The 17,793-nt window shown below is 49.9% G+C and overlaps 1 protein-coding gene across 1 annotated transcript; it reads left to right on the plus strand.

The window, feature by feature from the left end:
- The first annotated feature begins 1,430 nt into the window (after positions 1-1,430).
- LOC148184418 (serine/threonine-protein kinase PAK 3-like) lies at positions 1,431-17,455 on the plus strand. The gene is made up of 11 exons (XM_088054220.1): positions 1,431-2,306; positions 5,297-7,797; positions 8,220-8,880; positions 9,185-9,248; positions 9,923-9,971; positions 10,711-10,823; positions 11,759-11,876; positions 13,461-13,560; positions 14,014-14,210; positions 15,896-16,030; positions 17,354-17,455. Exons 3-11 carry the CDS (start codon positions 8,814-8,816, stop codon positions 17,453-17,455), a joined length of 945 nt encoding a protein of 314 aa, XP_087910346.1. The 5' UTR covers positions 1,431-2,306; positions 5,297-7,797; positions 8,220-8,813.
- The last annotated feature ends 338 nt before the right edge of the window (positions 17,456-17,793 follow it).

Here is a 17,793-nt window from a genome sequence, read left to right on the forward strand (position 1 = left end):
TTTACTTTCTGATTTATAGTGTTTGTGTCTTTGGCAGCTCTCATTCCAGCTACTGGCATGTGAGTAGTATTTGTTGTGTTTGGGAACTGGGCAGGTAATCCAGGTAATCCAGGTAAATTCCTTGCACTCCAGCTGGTCCTCAGAGATCAGTGGAACTGGGAGGGGCTGGGCTTTGTTTCTGGTTACAGCCACTTTAGGCACCATCAGTGTGGGTGAGTCCAAGAGAAGAACCTGTCTGAGCACAGATGGACAAAGAGTGCAGTTCCCAGAGCAGTGCTCTGGGTCTGATCACATTCCGTAAGAACCAGCGTGCTCCAGATTCCCCAAGAGTGTGGTTTATTGAAGCAACAGGAGAGCAAGTTCAGCATTGCTGCTGATGGGGGCACTGGCTACAATGTTGATGTGTGTAGGGACAGAAAGGATAGTAAAGACAGTTTGTCTGTAATTATCAGATCTCTATATCTGAGAGCTATTATCTATCTATCTATCTATCTATCTATCTGTCTGTCTATCTATCTATCTACCTATCTATCTGTCTTGAGTAGGCAGCGATTTTTCTCCCTGTAAACCTGGTTATTTTTTTTCCCCTCAGAGCTTTTTTCCTGCACTAGTCTCTTCTGGGCTGAATCCCCAATTTATTCTTTAAATTTTTGCCTGTCCTAATGAGGTGTAACTCTTCCATGTTGTAGGTGGTTTTTGGTGACTCTGGTCGTACATGGATTACGTGACACATGGTTTCCTTCATTGGCATCCCTAGGGGTGTGTCAATTCATTTGTTGATGGGGCCTTTGGAGGATCTCTGTTACTGCTGCTCAGAATTCTCAGCAGAAAAAAGAGGGAGGATAAACACCTTGGTCCTCTTCCATATACTCAGGTGGCCATAGGGGCTCTCTGACCTCCATCAGAGGATCAAATTGCACACATCCTTATCTCCTGAATGACCAGGATTTCTAACAAGAGTGTAGATGTCAGAAAGGCAGGAATGGTGGTGCAGGCCTGAAGAGAACATGAACTCCACAAGTGTCTCTCACAAGGGTTGAAATCACACAGGAAGCCACCTGCAGAGGCAGGATGGAGCTGTGGGACAGGGCTGAGTGTGAGTGACTATGGAAAGACAAAGAGGACAGAGCAGAAGGGGAGGGAGGCCCTCAGCAGACCCTTGAGAAATGGCACACACTTCCTGTCAGCTGCCCAAGAGTCTTTTGGGGATTCAGGCCCAGATGGACCCTGATTGTACTGCCAGTGTCACTTTGGAATCTGTGTCTCCCCATGGGCAAAGAACAAGCTAGAAGGACTGAGGAGGCCAGGAGTCCCCTAGGCACTGAAAACACAGAGCCTTGTAATCTGCGGAGATCAGTACTGGGACAGGAGGGTTGCAGAGGAAGCAGAGATGGGGGGGAAGCAGAAAGAAGTGACTGAATGAGTGTTGCAGGCAGTCGATTAGTTTTATTTACACAATTCGTTGGTTTGTTCCTGTTGTCCCCCCCGCGGTTCTGTGTTGGTTTCACCCACTTGTCAACTATTGCAAACCCTATCCCCTTTTTCCAGATTGTTCCCCATACATCACCCTGATCCTGCCCCCGAGCCCTATCAGTCCATGTAAACCCCACCTCTTGTTCTAGTTCCTTCCCTGCCTCTCAGCCCTTCCTCAAAGCCCCATTGGCGTTGTAACTGCCGCCCCTCCCACATGTTGTCCCTAGTGGTCCCCAACATTGTAAACCCTCCCCCCAACTCCTCCCCTGAGATGCCCTGATTGGTTCCTGAGTTTGTACCCTCCCCACCTTAAATTGTGTCGCACAGAGGTGCTCCTCGCTCAGTTTGTCCTGCCTTTGACCTTTCCAGTCCCTTCCCCGTCCACTGTTCCTGTTCCTACAATAAATCCGGTTTCTGGGAAGATTCTTGGACTCTGAGCCTCCTCCATTCCTCCACTGAGCACCCACGACGTGCTGAGACCGGAGGGCCTGAAGGCTTAAGGGCTCTGAAGGTTCGGTCTGGGACAAACAGCTCCCAGATCGTTCCCCACTCCTGACGCTGCCAGCGGTCAGTGAGGCATAACTAGCCAGGGCAGGAAAGGCCGCGGCAGGGGCAGCGTCAGCTGGCGCCCAACGTGGGGCCTCTGCAGCCTGTGGAGACCCTTGGAGGAGTCGATCCTGTGTGGATTACAAAGACTTGTGGGCGGCAGCTACCCCGGTTGTAGCAGGTCGGTTTTTGTCTGGCAGCGCTCCCGGGGAAGAAGCGATAACCTCCAGTGCGCAGGAGACCGCTTCTGGGGCTCGGATGCCTTCCACAGCCCAAGTCAGGACTTGGTGAGTTTCCCTAGTGGGGGGAAAAAGGGGGGGGGTGTGTGAGTCCCCCTTGTGTGTTGTGTACTCCCCTGGGGGGAAGTGCTGTGTGAGTCGGGTCCTGACCCTTATTTTTAGTTCTTTAAGTTTACATTTGCTGCTGGGAGGCGGTGGAACTGCGGAGCCGGGGGGGAATCGAAGATGGGCGCACGTTTGTTGGCTCCGCAGAGGGGGATTTTCCTCCAAGTTGCGGGTATCCTCGAGGGTGGGAATCATAAGTTTTCACGTGGGTTGGTCAAAAGGCTGGTACGTTGGCTGTTCCTGCATTTTCCCCATGTGTCCCCTGAAAATGTTAGCTCAGTGTCATTTTGGAATTCTGTTGGGTCCAAATTAACAGCCTTAGTGGTTCAGGGGGACAAAACAGCCGCCAAATTAATCCCACTTTTCGTTTTAATTCGGACTGCCTTAATTGAAAAAAGGGGGATGCAGAGGCAGCCAACGCAGCCTTCCCCAGTTTCTTCAGTTTCCCCAGTTTCCCCATCCCCATGCTCCTCATCCCTTGTTCCTAAGTTGGGGGAGACCTGCGGAGCAACCCGTAGAACGCAGGGCTCTGAAGTCGGCAGCAGTCTCCCTGGCTCCCCAAGCCTCCCTCAGAACTCTTGCCCCGGTAGCCCTGGCCAAGCTGTTGGAGCTCTTACCCATTCCCCTACTTCCCCAGTTGACCATCCAAAGTTAGCCCCTTTCCAAGTTGCAAATCCCCAGTTTAATAAAGTTAATGATCCCCAGTTACTTTCCCAGAACCCTGGATCCCCTATTTTCCCTTATCTCCAGTGTTCCCCTATGTCTCCCCATGCCCTGCCTGACCCTCAAAATGGCCCCCAAGGGGCACAAGATGGCGGGGACCGCATGGTCGGACCCCTCCCTTGTGCTCCTTCTTCCCAGAACCCCTTTCTTCCCTCAACAACCAACCCCTTCCTCCCTAGCCCCTCCCTTCCATCCTACCCTGACTCCTCCCACTTCCCCTTGGGTGGTTCCTCCTCCTCAGGGGCGTGTCCCCAAAGTGTGACTTCCCAAAGCCCCACCCCTTCCGGCCGCTGCTCCTCCCTCCAACCCTCCTCCTCAGTCGGTCCTCCAGCCCCGCCTCTTCCGGCTTCTGGTTCCCACGCCCCTCCTCCTGGTTCTCACACCCCTCCTCCCGGTTCCCGTGCTGTCCCATCCGGTCCCCACGCTTTGGGGACCAGAAGTGACAGGCCTGAGGACCAGAACCCGGAACAGATTGTGATTCCCTTTGCCGCACCGGTCAGTTTTAGAGGAAGGGGAGGGAGGTACCGAGAATGGGAACCCTTCTCCTTCCAGACAAAGAGGGAGCTGTGCAAAGCCCAGAAGGAGTTTGGCAGGAGAAGTGAATATTTTAAGGGTTTATTAAAAGCCATCTTCTCCGCGAACGAGATGGTCCCCCACGATTTAAAAGAATTGTTTGCCTGCCTCCTTTCCCCAGCTGACTATAGGCTGTGGAAACAGGTGGAAGAAGTCGTTGGAGGCCATCCTTCCTGAGCCGTTGCGCAGCGAGGAGTCCGCGGTTGACGCAGATGAAAATCCCCTCTCGATAGATCACCTGTGCGGTGAGGGGAATTGGGAGAAGCCAGAAGAACAGGCCAGGGTTTTACCTCGGCCTGTCTTAATTAAAATAACAGAGGCCGCTGAGAAGGTATTTAACATCTTGCCTGGGGGGGGAACCCCTGACCAACTTTTCAAATATCAAGCAGTCCCCCAATGAGCCCTTTACTATTTTTGTCAGCCGATTACAGGAGCAGATAGAGAGGCAGGTTGACAGACCTGAGCTGCAGGAGCAGCTTATCCTGGAAATGGCAAAGGCAAACTGTAATGATATTTGTAAACAAGTTATTTTCAGTCTGCCTTTGTATCCACCGCCAAGCATGGATGTCCTCATTGATGCATGTGAGGTCACACACAGAGCTCCCTGGCTCGGTAGCCGAGGGAAATGAAAGAGCTGATTCCCTCGCTGCCCCTGTTACTATGGCTCAGCTCCCTGACGTGTTCCAGCAAGCCAAGCTGAGTCATCAAATGTTCCACCAGAATGTGCCTGGACTGGTCTGCCAATTCCACCTGAGGCGAGATCAAGCCAGAGCCATTGTGGCCACATGCCCACACCGCCATGCCCTCTCTGGGAGCTGGGGTCAACCCCAGAGGCCTGGGGAGCTGTGAAGTGTGGCAAATGGATGTCACACGCGTCCCAGAATTTGGCAGGTTCCGCTATGTGCACCTTTCCATTGACACCTTCTCGGGTGCTGTCTATGCCTCTGCCCACACAGGGGAGAAAGCTGAGCATGTATGTAAACACCTCATGCAGGCTTTCCCTGTGCTGGGGGTCCCCAAAGAGATTAAAACAGACAATGGCCCAGCTTATACCTCCAGGAAACTGGAGGATTTCCTGCAAGAGTGGGGAGTGACACACAAGAGAGGCATCCCACATTCCCCCACGGGCCAAGCGATTGTTGAGCGAGCCCATCAATCGTTCAAGCATGTCCTTGTCCATCAAAGGGAGACAGTGAAGGGCTGCACCCCACAAGAACGGTTGTGCAAAGCTCTTTACACGTTAAATTTCCTAAACTGCTCAGATAACGACCCCAATCCTCCAGTGGCCCGGCATTTTCCATCCACCAGCAGCTACAAGTTACAGCAGCGCCCTCCAGTGCTGGTCCAGGACCCCGAGACCCAACGAGTTATGGGTCCGTTCGATTTGGTGACCTGGGGGCGGGGGTACGCTTGCGTTTCCTCGCCCCAGGGACTGTGGTGGATCCCACAAAGGTGGGTGAAACCGTACGTCCCGAAACATCCAAGCAGGCCACCAGATCAAAACGAGGGTGTCGTTTCGTCTGAATAGGTCATCTCCAGACCCCCAGTGAGGAGGAGGAGAAAACCCCCAAATCTTTTGTTTTGAAGATTCATCTTTTCAATTGAATTATGTTTGGTATCTGTTTCCTTCATTTTAGGGGGAGCCATCCAGGAAATGACAGCCCCAAAGATCGCTATCACCATCCTCAGTGTGCTGCTGGCCGTGGTCCAGACAAAAGGGTGGATTGTGCCTCAACCCAAGCAAAACATATGGGTCATGCTGGCGAAGTCCCTGCAGAGAGATGAACTGTGCCTTTCCACCGGAGCAGCAGGAAACCCAATGACAACATGCCTGGTGGGGATCCTTCTAAAACCAGAAGAGTTTCCCAACTCCCTTACCACCTTACTTCAGGACGCCAACCAGGGAAAGCCAGCTCAGCGTGTCGTCTGCTCTGCTCCAGTGTATAAAATCAAAAGGCCAGTAAAAAACCCCCTCCTCCTCTGGAGGGACTGGCAAGCCACACTAGAGAAGGCAACCGTTGAGCCCCAAGAGTTTGATCTTTTAGATTCCCCCCCGGCGTCATTTTGTGTTCATTTTCGTTATTACCCCTCTGACCCTGCTCCCTATCCTAAAGTGGTGCAAGTCAACCGTCAGTTTCAAGCAGCAAGTTGGTGCTTAAATGTTGCCCCCGTGAAGATGCCCTCAGCCCTACCCCTCTTCGGTTGCCCAAAGGTTTATTTTTAATTTGTGGAGATCGGGCATGGGCGGGCATCCCCTCTTGCCTTCTCAGAGGGCCGTGCACATTGGGCCGGCTGTCCTTGTTTTTGCCCAACACGACCCAAATTGAAAATTGGAGCCAAAAGAACAATTCGGTTATCAAGAAGCACAGCCTGGACGAACTGGATCCAGACTGCGACTCAGAAATTTTTCATTGGAGCAAACTAAAACGGGTAGCAGTGTCTGTTTTTCTGTCTTGGCTGGCAGCTGCTCAAGCCCTTGGAGAACTGGGCCAATTTGAGTGTTGGGTAGTAAAACAAGCAAATTTAACGTCAGCCGCGCTAAGCGACCTCCTCGAAGACGAGGAAATAACCAGGCAGGCCACCCTCCAAAATTGGGCGGCCATAGATTTCCTGCTGCTCCTGCACAACCATGACTGCAGGGAATTTGAGGGGCTTTGCTGCTTAAACCTGACATCAAAGAGCCCCTCCATTCGCCAGACCATCGAACAGATGAGAAGCATGGTCCACCAAATAAAACAAGAGCATGAAGACTGGGCCACCAACATTTTTTCCAACTGGGGACTGTCCGGATGGCTCGCATCCGTCCTAAAGGCTGTTTTATGGGTTGTCTTCATCATTTTCATAGTTCTAGTTGCATTCGCAGTTTTAAAAAGATGTTCAATCAGTTCTGCACCTCGTAGCTCCCTCTCCCCAAGTTAATTTTGTCAATGCTCCTTCTCCTCCTTCCTCCTCGCCCCCTCCCTCTCCATCACTTAAAGACTGGTTTGTTGAGCCTTCTGCACCCCCCGAGTCTGCAGCGTCGTCTCTTTGAAAAAGAAAGGGGGAGATGTTGCAGGCAGTCGATTAGTTTTATTTACACAATTCGTTGGTTTGTTCCTGTTGTCCCCCCCGCGGTTCTGTGTTGGTTTCACCCACTTGTCAATTATTGTAAACCCTATCCCCTTTTTCCAGATTGTTCCCCATACATCACCCTGATCCTGCCCCCGAGCCCTATCAATCCATGTAAACCCCACCTCTTGTTCTAGTTCCTTCCCTGCCTCTCAGCTCTTCCTCAAAGCCCCATTGGCGTTGTAACTGCCGCCCCTCCCACGTGTTGTCCCTAGTGGTCCCCAACATTGTAAACCCTCTCCCCAGCTCCTCCCCTGAGATGCCCTGATTGGTTCCTGAGTTTGTACCCTCCCCACCTTAAATTGTGTCGCACAGAGGTGCTCCTCGCTCAGTTTGTCCTGCCTTTGACCTTTCCAGTCCCTTCCCCGTCCACTGTTCCTGTTCCTACAATAAATCCGGTTTCTGGGAAGATTCTTGGACTCTGAGCCTCCTCCATTCCTCCACTGAGCACCCACGACGTGCTGAGACCGCAGGGCCTGAAGGCTTAAGGGCTCTGAAGGTTCGGTCTGGGACAAACAGCTCCCAGATCGTTCCCCACTCCTGACGCTGCCAGCGGTCAGTGAGGCATAACTAGCCAGGGCAGGAAAGGCCGCGGCAGGGGCAGTGTCAAATGAGTGTGATTTTGAGGGTGAAAGAAGAAAAAGCTGAGCCTGATGGTAGCTCCAAGTCACTTGTTCTCCATTTTTGCAGACAGTGCATCAAGGCAGAGCCGTGAGCGGAGTTGCCTGAAGCTCAGAGTAACATTGTGGTAGTGAAGAGGAGGCACGAAGAAGACACAAGAACCATCCAAGAGTAGACGAGAGTTCATCAGCAGAAGGGCAATCAACAAAACCAGGAGAGTGAAAGAGTGGCAGCCACTCCATTCACGAAACTTCCACTCTCTTGCTTTTTACAAGACATCAAGGAAAAGCTGCAAGCCCGGCTGCATGAAACCAAAGCTAGGTTCAACGCAAGGGAGAAGATGATAGAGGAAGAAATGCAAGCTATCAGAGAGAAATTTAGTCCCCTCCCTCAGACTCTACAGAAGCAAGTGAGTGAAACAGCAATAGACACTGCAGTCACCAGTCTGGTGTTTTCTGCCCTTCTCACCTTTCCACTGCAGAGCATAGAGGGGTAGTGGGATGCTTCTGAGTGCCATCCTGCTGTAGTGTCTATCACAGCCACGCTGAAGGGCATTTCCTGGTGTGCTGACTCTCAAATGTTGCCCTGAGCAATGGGACTAATCCTTTGGCCTTTTGGCCAGCAGTCATCCTAATTGATTCCTGCTGGCCTGTTCTTGCTGGCCTTGTTTCTTGAGGTGTTTTTACAGGAGAACATGGTGACTCAGAGGGGGGATTGAAACCAGCTGTCTGTAGCCCTTATAAACCTGCTCTGTCCCTTTCCTCACAGTCAATGACTCTTGGCTGACAGGGCCAAGCTGTAGTCTTTGACTGTTGTTCTGTTTGACTTGAGGTGGAAGTGTTGACATCTCACCTGCCAGGCTGCGAAGGCTTCCAACAAATGAGTGGAGATGAAGAGTCCCAAGGTGGATGTGAGGCACAGGAACGGCCAAAATCAGAGAAGGTGAGGGTTCAGCATGTGTCAAAGAAGGTGCAGGAAAAGTGCACTCAGCGGGAGGATGTAGAACAGTTGAACAAGGAATTACAAGTGTTTCTGTAGCCCTTGGATGGGGAAGGGAATATTTGTGAGGAAGTGGAACAGTCATTGTTGCAGCCATCCTTAGGAAAATCCACAAAAATTTAACATGAATCTGGCCATGAACTCAAGTAAAATCAACCTTTGGTTTTGACCCATGCAGTTTGAGAAATGGACATCCAAACATCTATCTTAAGAGCTCTGTATATGGCTGACAGCATCTTGCTGAGGGCTTGCACTTGAAATGGGATCTCAGGGTAATCTCTGCCAGCCAGCTTTCTGACACAAACTCATTTCTTGTCTCAGATCTACACAGGCTCTGTCACTGAACCTGCTGCAGGAGGCTCCTGCAGCCTCTGTAAAGAGGCATTTGTTCCCCAACCTGAGAAGCAGAGCCCAGGCAGATTGTTCATGTCCAGCACTGACACAGCTGCTGCTCAGCAACACAAGAGCAAGGATGACTCCCTGGAGCTTCTGAGTATGTCTTGTGTATTTCTTGTCCAAGGAACAGTGTATTGTGTGCAGTGCCAGCAAAGCTGTACCAAATGACCCTCCCCAGTTTGATGTCACAGGGACATTTTGGACTCCCCACAGGAACTCCTGTAGAAAATGAGTCTCTGTGCTGCCCATCTGTCTGTGCTGCAGAGCTGTCTGTGTGGTTCCTGTTGCTGTTACCCAGCCACAAAGGGTTCAGAGCCCCAGGCACTGGGGCTGCCTTTTGTATTTCCTGGAAGCTGGGATCTCTGCTTTAAAGTGAGCATCTTGCATTTTGTTTCCCTCAGGGAAAATGGTGAACATGGAAAATCCCATGATGAAGTACACTGAACTGGAAAATATTGGCAGTGGGTGAGTCCAACCCCAATTACTTCTCCAAAACCATGGGCCAGGTGTTTATCTAGTGGAATATCTATCAAGTGTGAAGACAGACAAGCTGCAAACATGTTCAGACACTGGGGATAGATTGTCCCATCTCTCAGTGCTGGCTCAAATTGGCAAGTGTGGTCAGAAGGCATTGTCAAAGATAACTCCATGCTGCCATGGTCTTGCCTGCGGCAAGGAGGAGGATGTGGAAGAAGACAGCCTTGTCTCTCAAGTGTGGGACAGCTCGGTGTTAATTTCTTTAGCATTTTTGCATATCTCCAAATCATACATCCACACTAATAAAAGGAGAAGAAGCTACCGCCAATGAGAGCTGTCAGATAACAGGTCTCAGGAGCATTTCTTTTCAAGAGTTTGCTAAAGGAAATACTCCATGCTCAGGATTAGAACTGTCCAGTTTAGAAACTGATAGCCGAGATGAAGGAATAAGTTGTCTTTTTGAGCTGAGGCAGGAAAGCCCAGTGCTTCAGGAACAGGCCCATTGCCCATGGACTTCAGGGGGAAATGCATCATCTGCCTTCTGGTAGACCCCTCCTGCATCCTGCAGCTTTTCGACACTTGCTTAGGAAATCCTATGTGGTTTGGCTTTCAGTCCAAGATCTAAGTGGCTTCTCCTTTCTTTGCTGCTGTTTTGTTTCTAGGACTTTTGGAAAAGTTTGTAGAGCACTCGACACTGCCACAGGAGGAGAGGTAAATATCACCAGCACTCACAGACTCTGCTGCTCTTGAGGCGTTTCCCCACTGATGGGAGCTGTGGCTGGAACTTTGGGTAGAGCTGTGCAGCAAAGGCACAAGAAGCACAGACTGGTGCCAGCCTGCAAATTGCACTTGGGACAGTCTTTGTCCTTCTCAGCTGCCAGTAGGAAGGCAAGGAGCCCACTTGCTCTCAATTGCTAAAACAAAGGTGATGCCTTAAGGCATCTCACTGCTCTTTGAGGCTACAATTCAGAGTCCTGAATCCTCATTTCTGACTACCAGCAAATATATCTGAATGTTACTGGTAGCTGCTTAGCCACCTGCAGTGCTGCACTTGGGAGCCACATGCAGGGAGAGATCTGCAAGGTGCTCCTAAAAGCCCCAAGCCCTGCCCATAGCACATGATGTATCCACTGAGAACTGAGGGATGGAGTGTTTCTTCTGAATCCCAGACTGAGCAGAAAAGAGTGTGGTCAGAGCTTTGTGGGTGATAGTTGGGACATCTTTGTTGCCAAGTGGGCAAGGCAAAATGTCACTGGCCATGTGTCCTGTCACTGGCCCCCAAGGGAGCAGAGAATTGGGCTGTTGGAATGTCAGTTCCTAATTACTCCAATGTCTAACCAAAGGCTCTTTGGCACAGCTCGGCTGTGTCACTGCAAAATCACTCGCGCCGTGTGCGTTGTGGTCTTGTGCCACCAGCTTCTTAAGTTACTGATTTTCATTGTCATTTTAGGTGGCCATAAAGAAAATAAATCTCCAAGGACTGAGGAAGAAGGAACTAAGAGTCAATGAACTCATGGTCCTGAAGAAGAATAGGAATCCCAATGTGGTTACCTGTTTAGACAGGTGAGTTGTTGTGCTTTTTGCCCATGAATGTTTGTTTATATACTGCAGACATGCAAGGTAAAAACCCGCTTTGGACACTGGCAGAAAATTGAGCTGTTAATTACTGGTAAATTATAATTGCTGGGAGGACATGGGGAAACACCATAAATTCCACAAGAGTTAAGAATTACATGGGGGGGTTATACATTGGAGGGGAATCTTAGATATTAGGCATTCCGGGAAGTCTGTACTGCTCAAGTACCTCAGCCAATGGGGAAAGAGAGAAGGGACATGTGGCTGGCAAATGAGGATAAAAAGGAGGCTGTGCCCTCCAAAAATTTGAGAGACCGCAGGGAATGTCCCACGGGCCCCTCCCTTTATTCAAAATTTTTGGACATAAACCTCTGGTGTTTGTGGATTGATTTTCCTGACATTGCTCATCTCCAGTGTATCGGTAGAGAGTGCATCTTGTCTGCATGAGTCTTCTCTGGCACATGTAGTTTGAGAATTGCTCAAAAACCTGGATCAGTCACATCTTACTAAATCAACAGCCTGTAATTTCACGTACTCACCACATTCTTTTGGGGCTTGATTTTTTTCAAATTATTTCTTCCATGTGGATAAACAAACAAGGATTTCCCTTGAATTGGGTCCCCTTTTTTCCATTGCTGTCCATGCCAGAAAGACGAGGTGCTTGTTTCCAGAACCACGTGGCGTGACAGGATTTCTTATCTGTTACTAAGCTGCATTTTACACTTGCTGGTCACCTAAAGACATCTTCTTTCTGCAGTTTGTGTCTTTTTTCTTGACACAGATTGGAAACACTGCACAGCCTAGAGGGGATGGCTATTCCTGTTATTCTGTCCTTGTCACAAAGACACCTAGAAACAAGACTCAACCAAGAAACCAAAGTAGCCATGCATGCGTATCTCCATGTACTTGTTTCCTTCTTCCAGCTACCTTGTGGATGAGCAGTTGTGGCTGGTGATGGAGTACATGGACGGAGGCACTGTGAGTGATGTTATCAGCCAGACCCACCTGTCTGAAGACGAGATGGCAGCCATCAGTCGGGAGGTCAGTGATCCCCTCTATACTTCCAAGGGTTTGGGCAGGATTGTCTGTGGAACTAGGACTCTGAATGGGAGTGATTTCATGTGCCAGGCTTTGTTACTGTGTTGCTGGTATGCTATGGGCAAGCAAGAGCATCTCAAGTGAACTGTCTGCCAGTGCCCCTACACTCATTGTACTCACTTCTTGTACTCTTATCTCCTGCTGTTGTATTCTAGCTCTGTTGCTTCTATTTGGATTTGTTGTTCTCCACCTTGCCTCTCTAAACGTTTACCTTGAGCCTGTCTGCACTGCATTCCCTGCCTGTAAAAGCAAAGGTGCTGGTTGTCAGGATTTGAAATGAACAGCAGGGAAGAAAAAGTGGCTCATTTCTCACAGTCCTCAGCTGGAAAGGGTAGTAGTGCTGCCAAGATGCTGTTTGCTTCTGGCAGGTGGCTGATGTGATACTTCCAAGTCTCTGCTGAGGCCAGCAATAAATCCTTTGTCATGCAGCCTGCCACCCAAAAGTGATCCACTTCACACCAAAGGGAGGGACTTTTTCTGTCTCGGAGAGCCTTCCTTTGTCCTCTGGATGGGGAGAGGACATCCACTGCAGCTGCAGTCACTCTGCCTGGTTTGCAGGGGACGGTTGTCTTGGTTTTAGAAGACAGGTGTCTGCTAGGGAGAGCAGGAGCCTCCCTTGGAATGAGAAAATGTAGATCCCCCTCTGAATTATTATAATTCTGAAATCTAGGGGCTTTCAGGCAGAGATCTGGGGATAGGAATAACAGTTCTTTACTAGTATAACCAGGCAAACAAACAACAATAACTACAGCATTAGCAAGAAAACAGAACCAGGAGCCCCGGGACAGCTTTCTCGGCTGAAATGGGAAGGGATGGAGGAGAGGCTTTGTTTCACAAACCCCCTCGGGCAGTCAGTCCCGGTGCTCCTGCAGGGCTCTGAGGAACAGTCGGCTGGAACAGCAGGAATGAGCTGAGATCCTGGGCTGGTGGATGAGGTGGATCAGCAGCTCCGCGGTGGTGGCTGGCACTGCCACACGTCCCGGCAGGACAGGGGGTGTGAGGCCACCAACAAAGAGGGAAGAAGGAGAAGAAGCAGCAGCTCCGTCTGGGTGATGGTAAAATTCCCTTCTCCCCACCGCAACAGCTCCGTGCCCAATGTGTCCTTCTCCGAAGCTGAAGAAGCCTGCCAAACTGTCCCCACCCTCCTTTTTTCCTGCCCACTTCCCCCCCTGGACCCGGCCAAACTCTTTCTCTTTTGTTGAGCACCCACCAAGTACCCACAGTTAGGTTGTCCCTGCAGCTAATGGGTAAAAATTCCACAGGCAAGCCAGAACTAAAAAAAGGATGCCTAACCCCCCAAGAACAGTCTACAACAGCAGTTGCTGCTGCTGTTTCAAAAGCTGGCATGCCTTTCCTGATAAAGGTCCTGCTCTGCTACTGTTGCAGCAGCAGGCTCTTCCTCTCAGTGGCACTGTGTTCTGCCATTACTTCCCATTCCCCTGGAAAGGGAATTTTTACAGCTGTTTCCTTGCTTATGTGATGAAATCACATCACTCATTTTCCCAGTGTTTCTGTTTTCTCTCTCAGTGCCTGCAAGGACTGGATTTTCTTCATTCCAACCATGTGATCCATCGAGATGTAAAGAGCTGCAACATCCTTCTTAGAACGGACGGCTCTGTCAAGCTGGGTCAGTGTATTCTTGGTCAGGTTCAGCCTTCCAGGGATGTGGGGTGTGGGGCTGCTTTCAGTGACTGCCAGCTCCCCAGAAATGATGCTGCTGGCAGTGCAGGGGCCGTGATGTGGGCTGAGGGCTCGGTTGCAAATGTGCAGAGAGGTATGATAAGGAAGCACAAACAGTCAAGAGTGGCATTGGTCTGTGTATGTGTGTCCCTACCAGAGGGAGGGAGCAACAATCTGAACCTCCAGGGGAATAAAGGCCACTGCTGTGAGCAGCGATAAAAACCCTGGGTTTTTTGGGAGGTGGCCAATACCATACTTCCTTGGCTAAGGCTCCAAGGAAACCTAGAATGGAAAGTTCTCCAGAAGATTCAACAACACATTCTGAGATTGGGAGTGGGCAACTCTTTTGCTTGGTTTCCTAATTGGAGCTGCCTTTCATGGTATGTTGTTTTCTCCACAGCTGACTTTGGCCTTTCTGCTCAGCTCACCCCTGAGCAGAGAAGACGGTGCTCAGTGGCCGGCGCTTCTGGGTGCAGGATGCCTGAAGTAATGACAGGTCAACCATATGGCCCCAAAGTGGACATATGGTCTTTTGGAATTGTGGGAATTGAAATGGTGGAACGACAAGTCCCTCATGACAGTAGAAGTTCTCTCTCGGTAAGGAGCAAATACTCTCTGATCCTGCTCTCTCTCTCACCTGTCCCATGCTCTCTGTGCCATTGGACAAAATGCCATTGCCATCTGCTGCAAGTACTTCCACCGAGGCCCCCTTCTAGAAATGTCCCTGCAGCACATCAGCATCTGCTCTAGGTTTGGTTGCATCAGAAGAGAAGTGGCAGGTACCCAGTTCAGAAACGTGCCATTTTGTCCTTCAGCCATTCCTGACATTTCTCCTTTGCTTTTTGAACACTGTTGGAGCTTTGTCTCTGAAGGACAAGAATATTTCAGTGGAACAGTAAGATGTGTGATGAATATCTTTCAAAATGGAGGTTGAATCTTCCCAGTTTCACTTTTACGGAAAAAGTAAGAAAAGAGGAAAAGGAAAAGAAATAGAAGTAGAAAAAGAAGAAGAAAGAAAAAGAGAAAGAGAAAGAAAAAGCACCCTTGTCTGTTTTATGGTAGTCTAACAAGTGGATGAACTTGCAGTCAGGTGCCTGGGGCCGGGATCCAAGGTGTGTGGTTGACACCGGTGCTGTTCCTTTAGCACAGGAGCAGGGCCATCCTGGGTTGCACAGTGCCAGTGCCAGTGAGGACTCCAGCTCCCCGCCATGTCCTGTGGCTGAGCTCAGCTCCACAGGGACAGAATAAAACCTCCTTTGTGACCTCTGGTGAAGTGGGAAGAGGAAAGAAAGCTGCAAGAATTACTTTTACTCAAGGGGAATGTGTTGGCTGGTTTAGGATTGGGAGGTTTCCTGTGGATTGAAGAACACATGATAACAAAGTCTCTTTGGCCACCATCTACTTCAGTGCCACCAGTACAGAGCTGTTAGCATTGGGATGGGTGCTTTTATGGAGACCATGGCAGAGCCTGGTGTCATGGAGAACTTGCAAAAACCTCCCATTTCTTGCCTGGCACTTTGTGGAATGGGCACATCCTTAATGCATTGACTTGAGTATCCAAATGAGCAGAGGGTTACCATAGGGATGGCACTTCTCCTTCTTCTGTGTTGACCATGAGAAGTTTCCTTTTGCCACATAAAGAAGCTGCAGAAACCTGCAGACTGCTGAGACACAGAGCTGCAGGCAGCCCCTGTGTGCCCCTTTGTGCCCAAACTGGCATTTTCATCCCAAATACATTTGTGCAGGCATCTTAATGTCTCTGTGTTGAATATGAGATTCCAAATGCTTGTTTCCTTGCCTGAGGAATGCCTGGTGGATTTCCTTTCTTTTCTTCCAATTACCATTGTTTTCGAGAACAACAGCGGCAAAAGCTTGATGAGTTTTGTTTTCTGACAGCTGTGCTTAAGGGACCAACAAGCACTGCAGAGATTATTCATGTAATAATCCTTGGAAGCAGTAGAGTTAGTATAGCTAAGTCTCCAAAATAGTCATATGACAAAATATGTCAAGCTGGCGTGAATGCTCAGAGAAGGAAACATGCTTTTGGTGATGTAGTTCCCATAATGATTTCAGTCAATGAAATCAGCTGCCAAGGCAAGTTCTGCTGGATGTTGGAAAAGCTGCATTGGGATTAGGCTTTTTCTCGGTATAGGACAGTCACCTCTACCTCTCTGCTATGGCAGAAACTGCCAGTGCAGAGTGGAGCTTTAACAATGGGCTCTGGGAGAACAGTTAGAGATGGTAAAGAAACAGGTGGAGCCTTGTGTTTCCTTTTTCTCCAGCACCAACGGATAGCCACGGGAGGGAGACCAAAGCTGCAGCAGCCCAACCTATTCTCACCATGCCTGTGTGATTTCCTGTGCTGCTGCCTGCAGACAGACAAGGCACGGCGCTGGTCTGCTGAGGAGCTCCTGCAGGTAAAATGCCGAGGGGCTGCAGGTGAAACAGTGACCCAGGGATGGGCTCCTCCTCCACTGAAATCCAGGTCATCAGATGAGCCCCTCTCCTCCTCACCTGTCGGGACCTGTAAAAGGTCACCTGATCCAAGTGCCCTGTAATAAGCAGAGAGATCTTTAAAGGGATCAGGATGCTCAGAGCCCCTTCCCACCTAACCTGGAATGGTTCCAGGGATGGGGCACCTATAAGATTTTGGGGCAACCTTTGCTAGTGTTGCACCATGGTCTGAGTGAAGTTCTTCCTTAGACCTTAGGGGCGCTGACTTGCTCCCCTTTTTCTTAAAAATCTTAGCCCACATCCTGTTGTAACTGGACCTGTTCAAAAAGGTGTCCCACACTCCCTCCGAAGCCAGTTTGAAGATTTGGAAAGTGGCAATGAAGTTTCCCTGGGGTCTATTCTTCTCCAGGCTGAATAATTCCAGGTCTCTCAGCCTGTCCTCAGAGGAGAGGTGCTCTGTCCTCAGACTGTTTCTGTTGCCCTGTTCTGTAATTTGGTGGGGTGTTCAGTTTTATCTAATGGCAAGAGAATTGAAGTAGAGCAATCCAGATTACAGAGGTGTGAAATGGTGGTGGAGGAAGCCAAGGAAACCAGTCCCGGCCGAGCAGTCAGAGATTTGGCTGTGGGAAGGAGGGGCTGTCGAGGGCTCACTGTGAACCTCTGAGGGGCCCTGGTTTGTTCTCCCTGCCCCTCTCTTAGAGGTTTCTGCCGTGCAAACAGGGACAGCTGAGAGGGACTTGTCCCTGCCCCATCCTCAGCCTGGCACGGTCAAGCAGAGAGCAACTGCCCCAGGTTTACTGCCAGGTTGTGTGGCAGAGAGGGAACTGCAGGACCCAGTGCCACTTGGCTGTCCCTGCTGGGAAGGAAGGTGCCATCCAGCACTGGAGGGGCAGGGCATGGAAAGGTAGACACTGCTCACTCTGCCTGTGGAAATTTGCTCTGTCTGCCTGTGGAAATTAGCACAGTGCCTGTTTTTCAAAGAGAGGGGTCTATGTGAGGCTTTGGAGTTTCCTGAAAGGTAGAAACCCCAGGGACGGAAAGCACCATTTCTAGAGCACTGGCAGGGAAAAAGTCCCATCAAGTTTAGACACCAGAATTCACAGATGAGTGGGACTCTGGGCCAGGTGTGTCTGTGATGGCAAGGTACTGCAAATGATGATAGAGGTGCAGATGATCCCATCTTCTGGGTCTTTCTAGGAAGCAGAGGAATCCTGAGTGAGCCTGTGAAGCTCTTGAGCTTGGGAAGTCATGGTTCAATGCTTTTTTTCTTTTTTTCCTGTGGACAGCATCCATTTGTAACATCAGCCAAGCCAGCATCCACCCTGTCACCACTGATCATTTCAGTGAGGAGGAAGAAGTGTGACGGAAGACACTGTCTTCATAACTAGTGTAGAGTAGGACTGTAGTGTAGGATTGACGAGTAGTTTTGTAGAGAGAATTATAGAGTAGGTTTGTAAATAAATAAAGTTTTCTGAAACATCAACTGATTTGGAAGATTCCCCTCCTTCTGACTCTTTCAGAAAACTCAAAGAAAACTATAGAGTTTAATGGGTGGGAACTTGACCCTTGCAAGAGAAACAATGTATTGGTCAATGGGTGGGCAGTTAACTTTTGAAAGAGGAACAGTGCATAATGGAGGCTTTGTTGGCATGGAGTCGGTATGCTGAGCCATCGTGGTCTCATCTCCCGTGCTGGCCATGTGGGAACTGATGCTGTAAGTGGGAAA

Source organism: Pseudopodoces humilis, chromosome 4 (assembly GCF_049639895.1).
Source record: "Pseudopodoces humilis isolate 2021_Gansu_Grassland_sample_001 chromosome 4, ASM4963989v1, whole genome shotgun sequence".
In the NCBI taxonomy this organism is placed as follows: Eukaryota; Metazoa; Chordata; class Aves; order Passeriformes; family Paridae; genus Pseudopodoces; species Pseudopodoces humilis.

Bases quoted from the DNA above. Each gene is read 5' to 3' on its own strand.
- LOC148184418 (XM_088054220.1), top strand. From the start codon at position 8,814: ATGTCCAGCACTGACACAGCTGCTGCTCAGCAACACAAGAGCAAGGAT. The intron at 11,877-13,460 runs GTCAGTGATCCC...TTTCTCTCTCAG, and splicing joins TGGCAGCCATCAGTCGGGAG to TGCCTGCAAGGACTGGATTT. The intron at 16,031-17,353 runs GTAAAATGCCGA...TCCTGTGGACAG, and splicing joins CTGCTGAGGAGCTCCTGCAG to CATCCATTTGTAACATCAGC.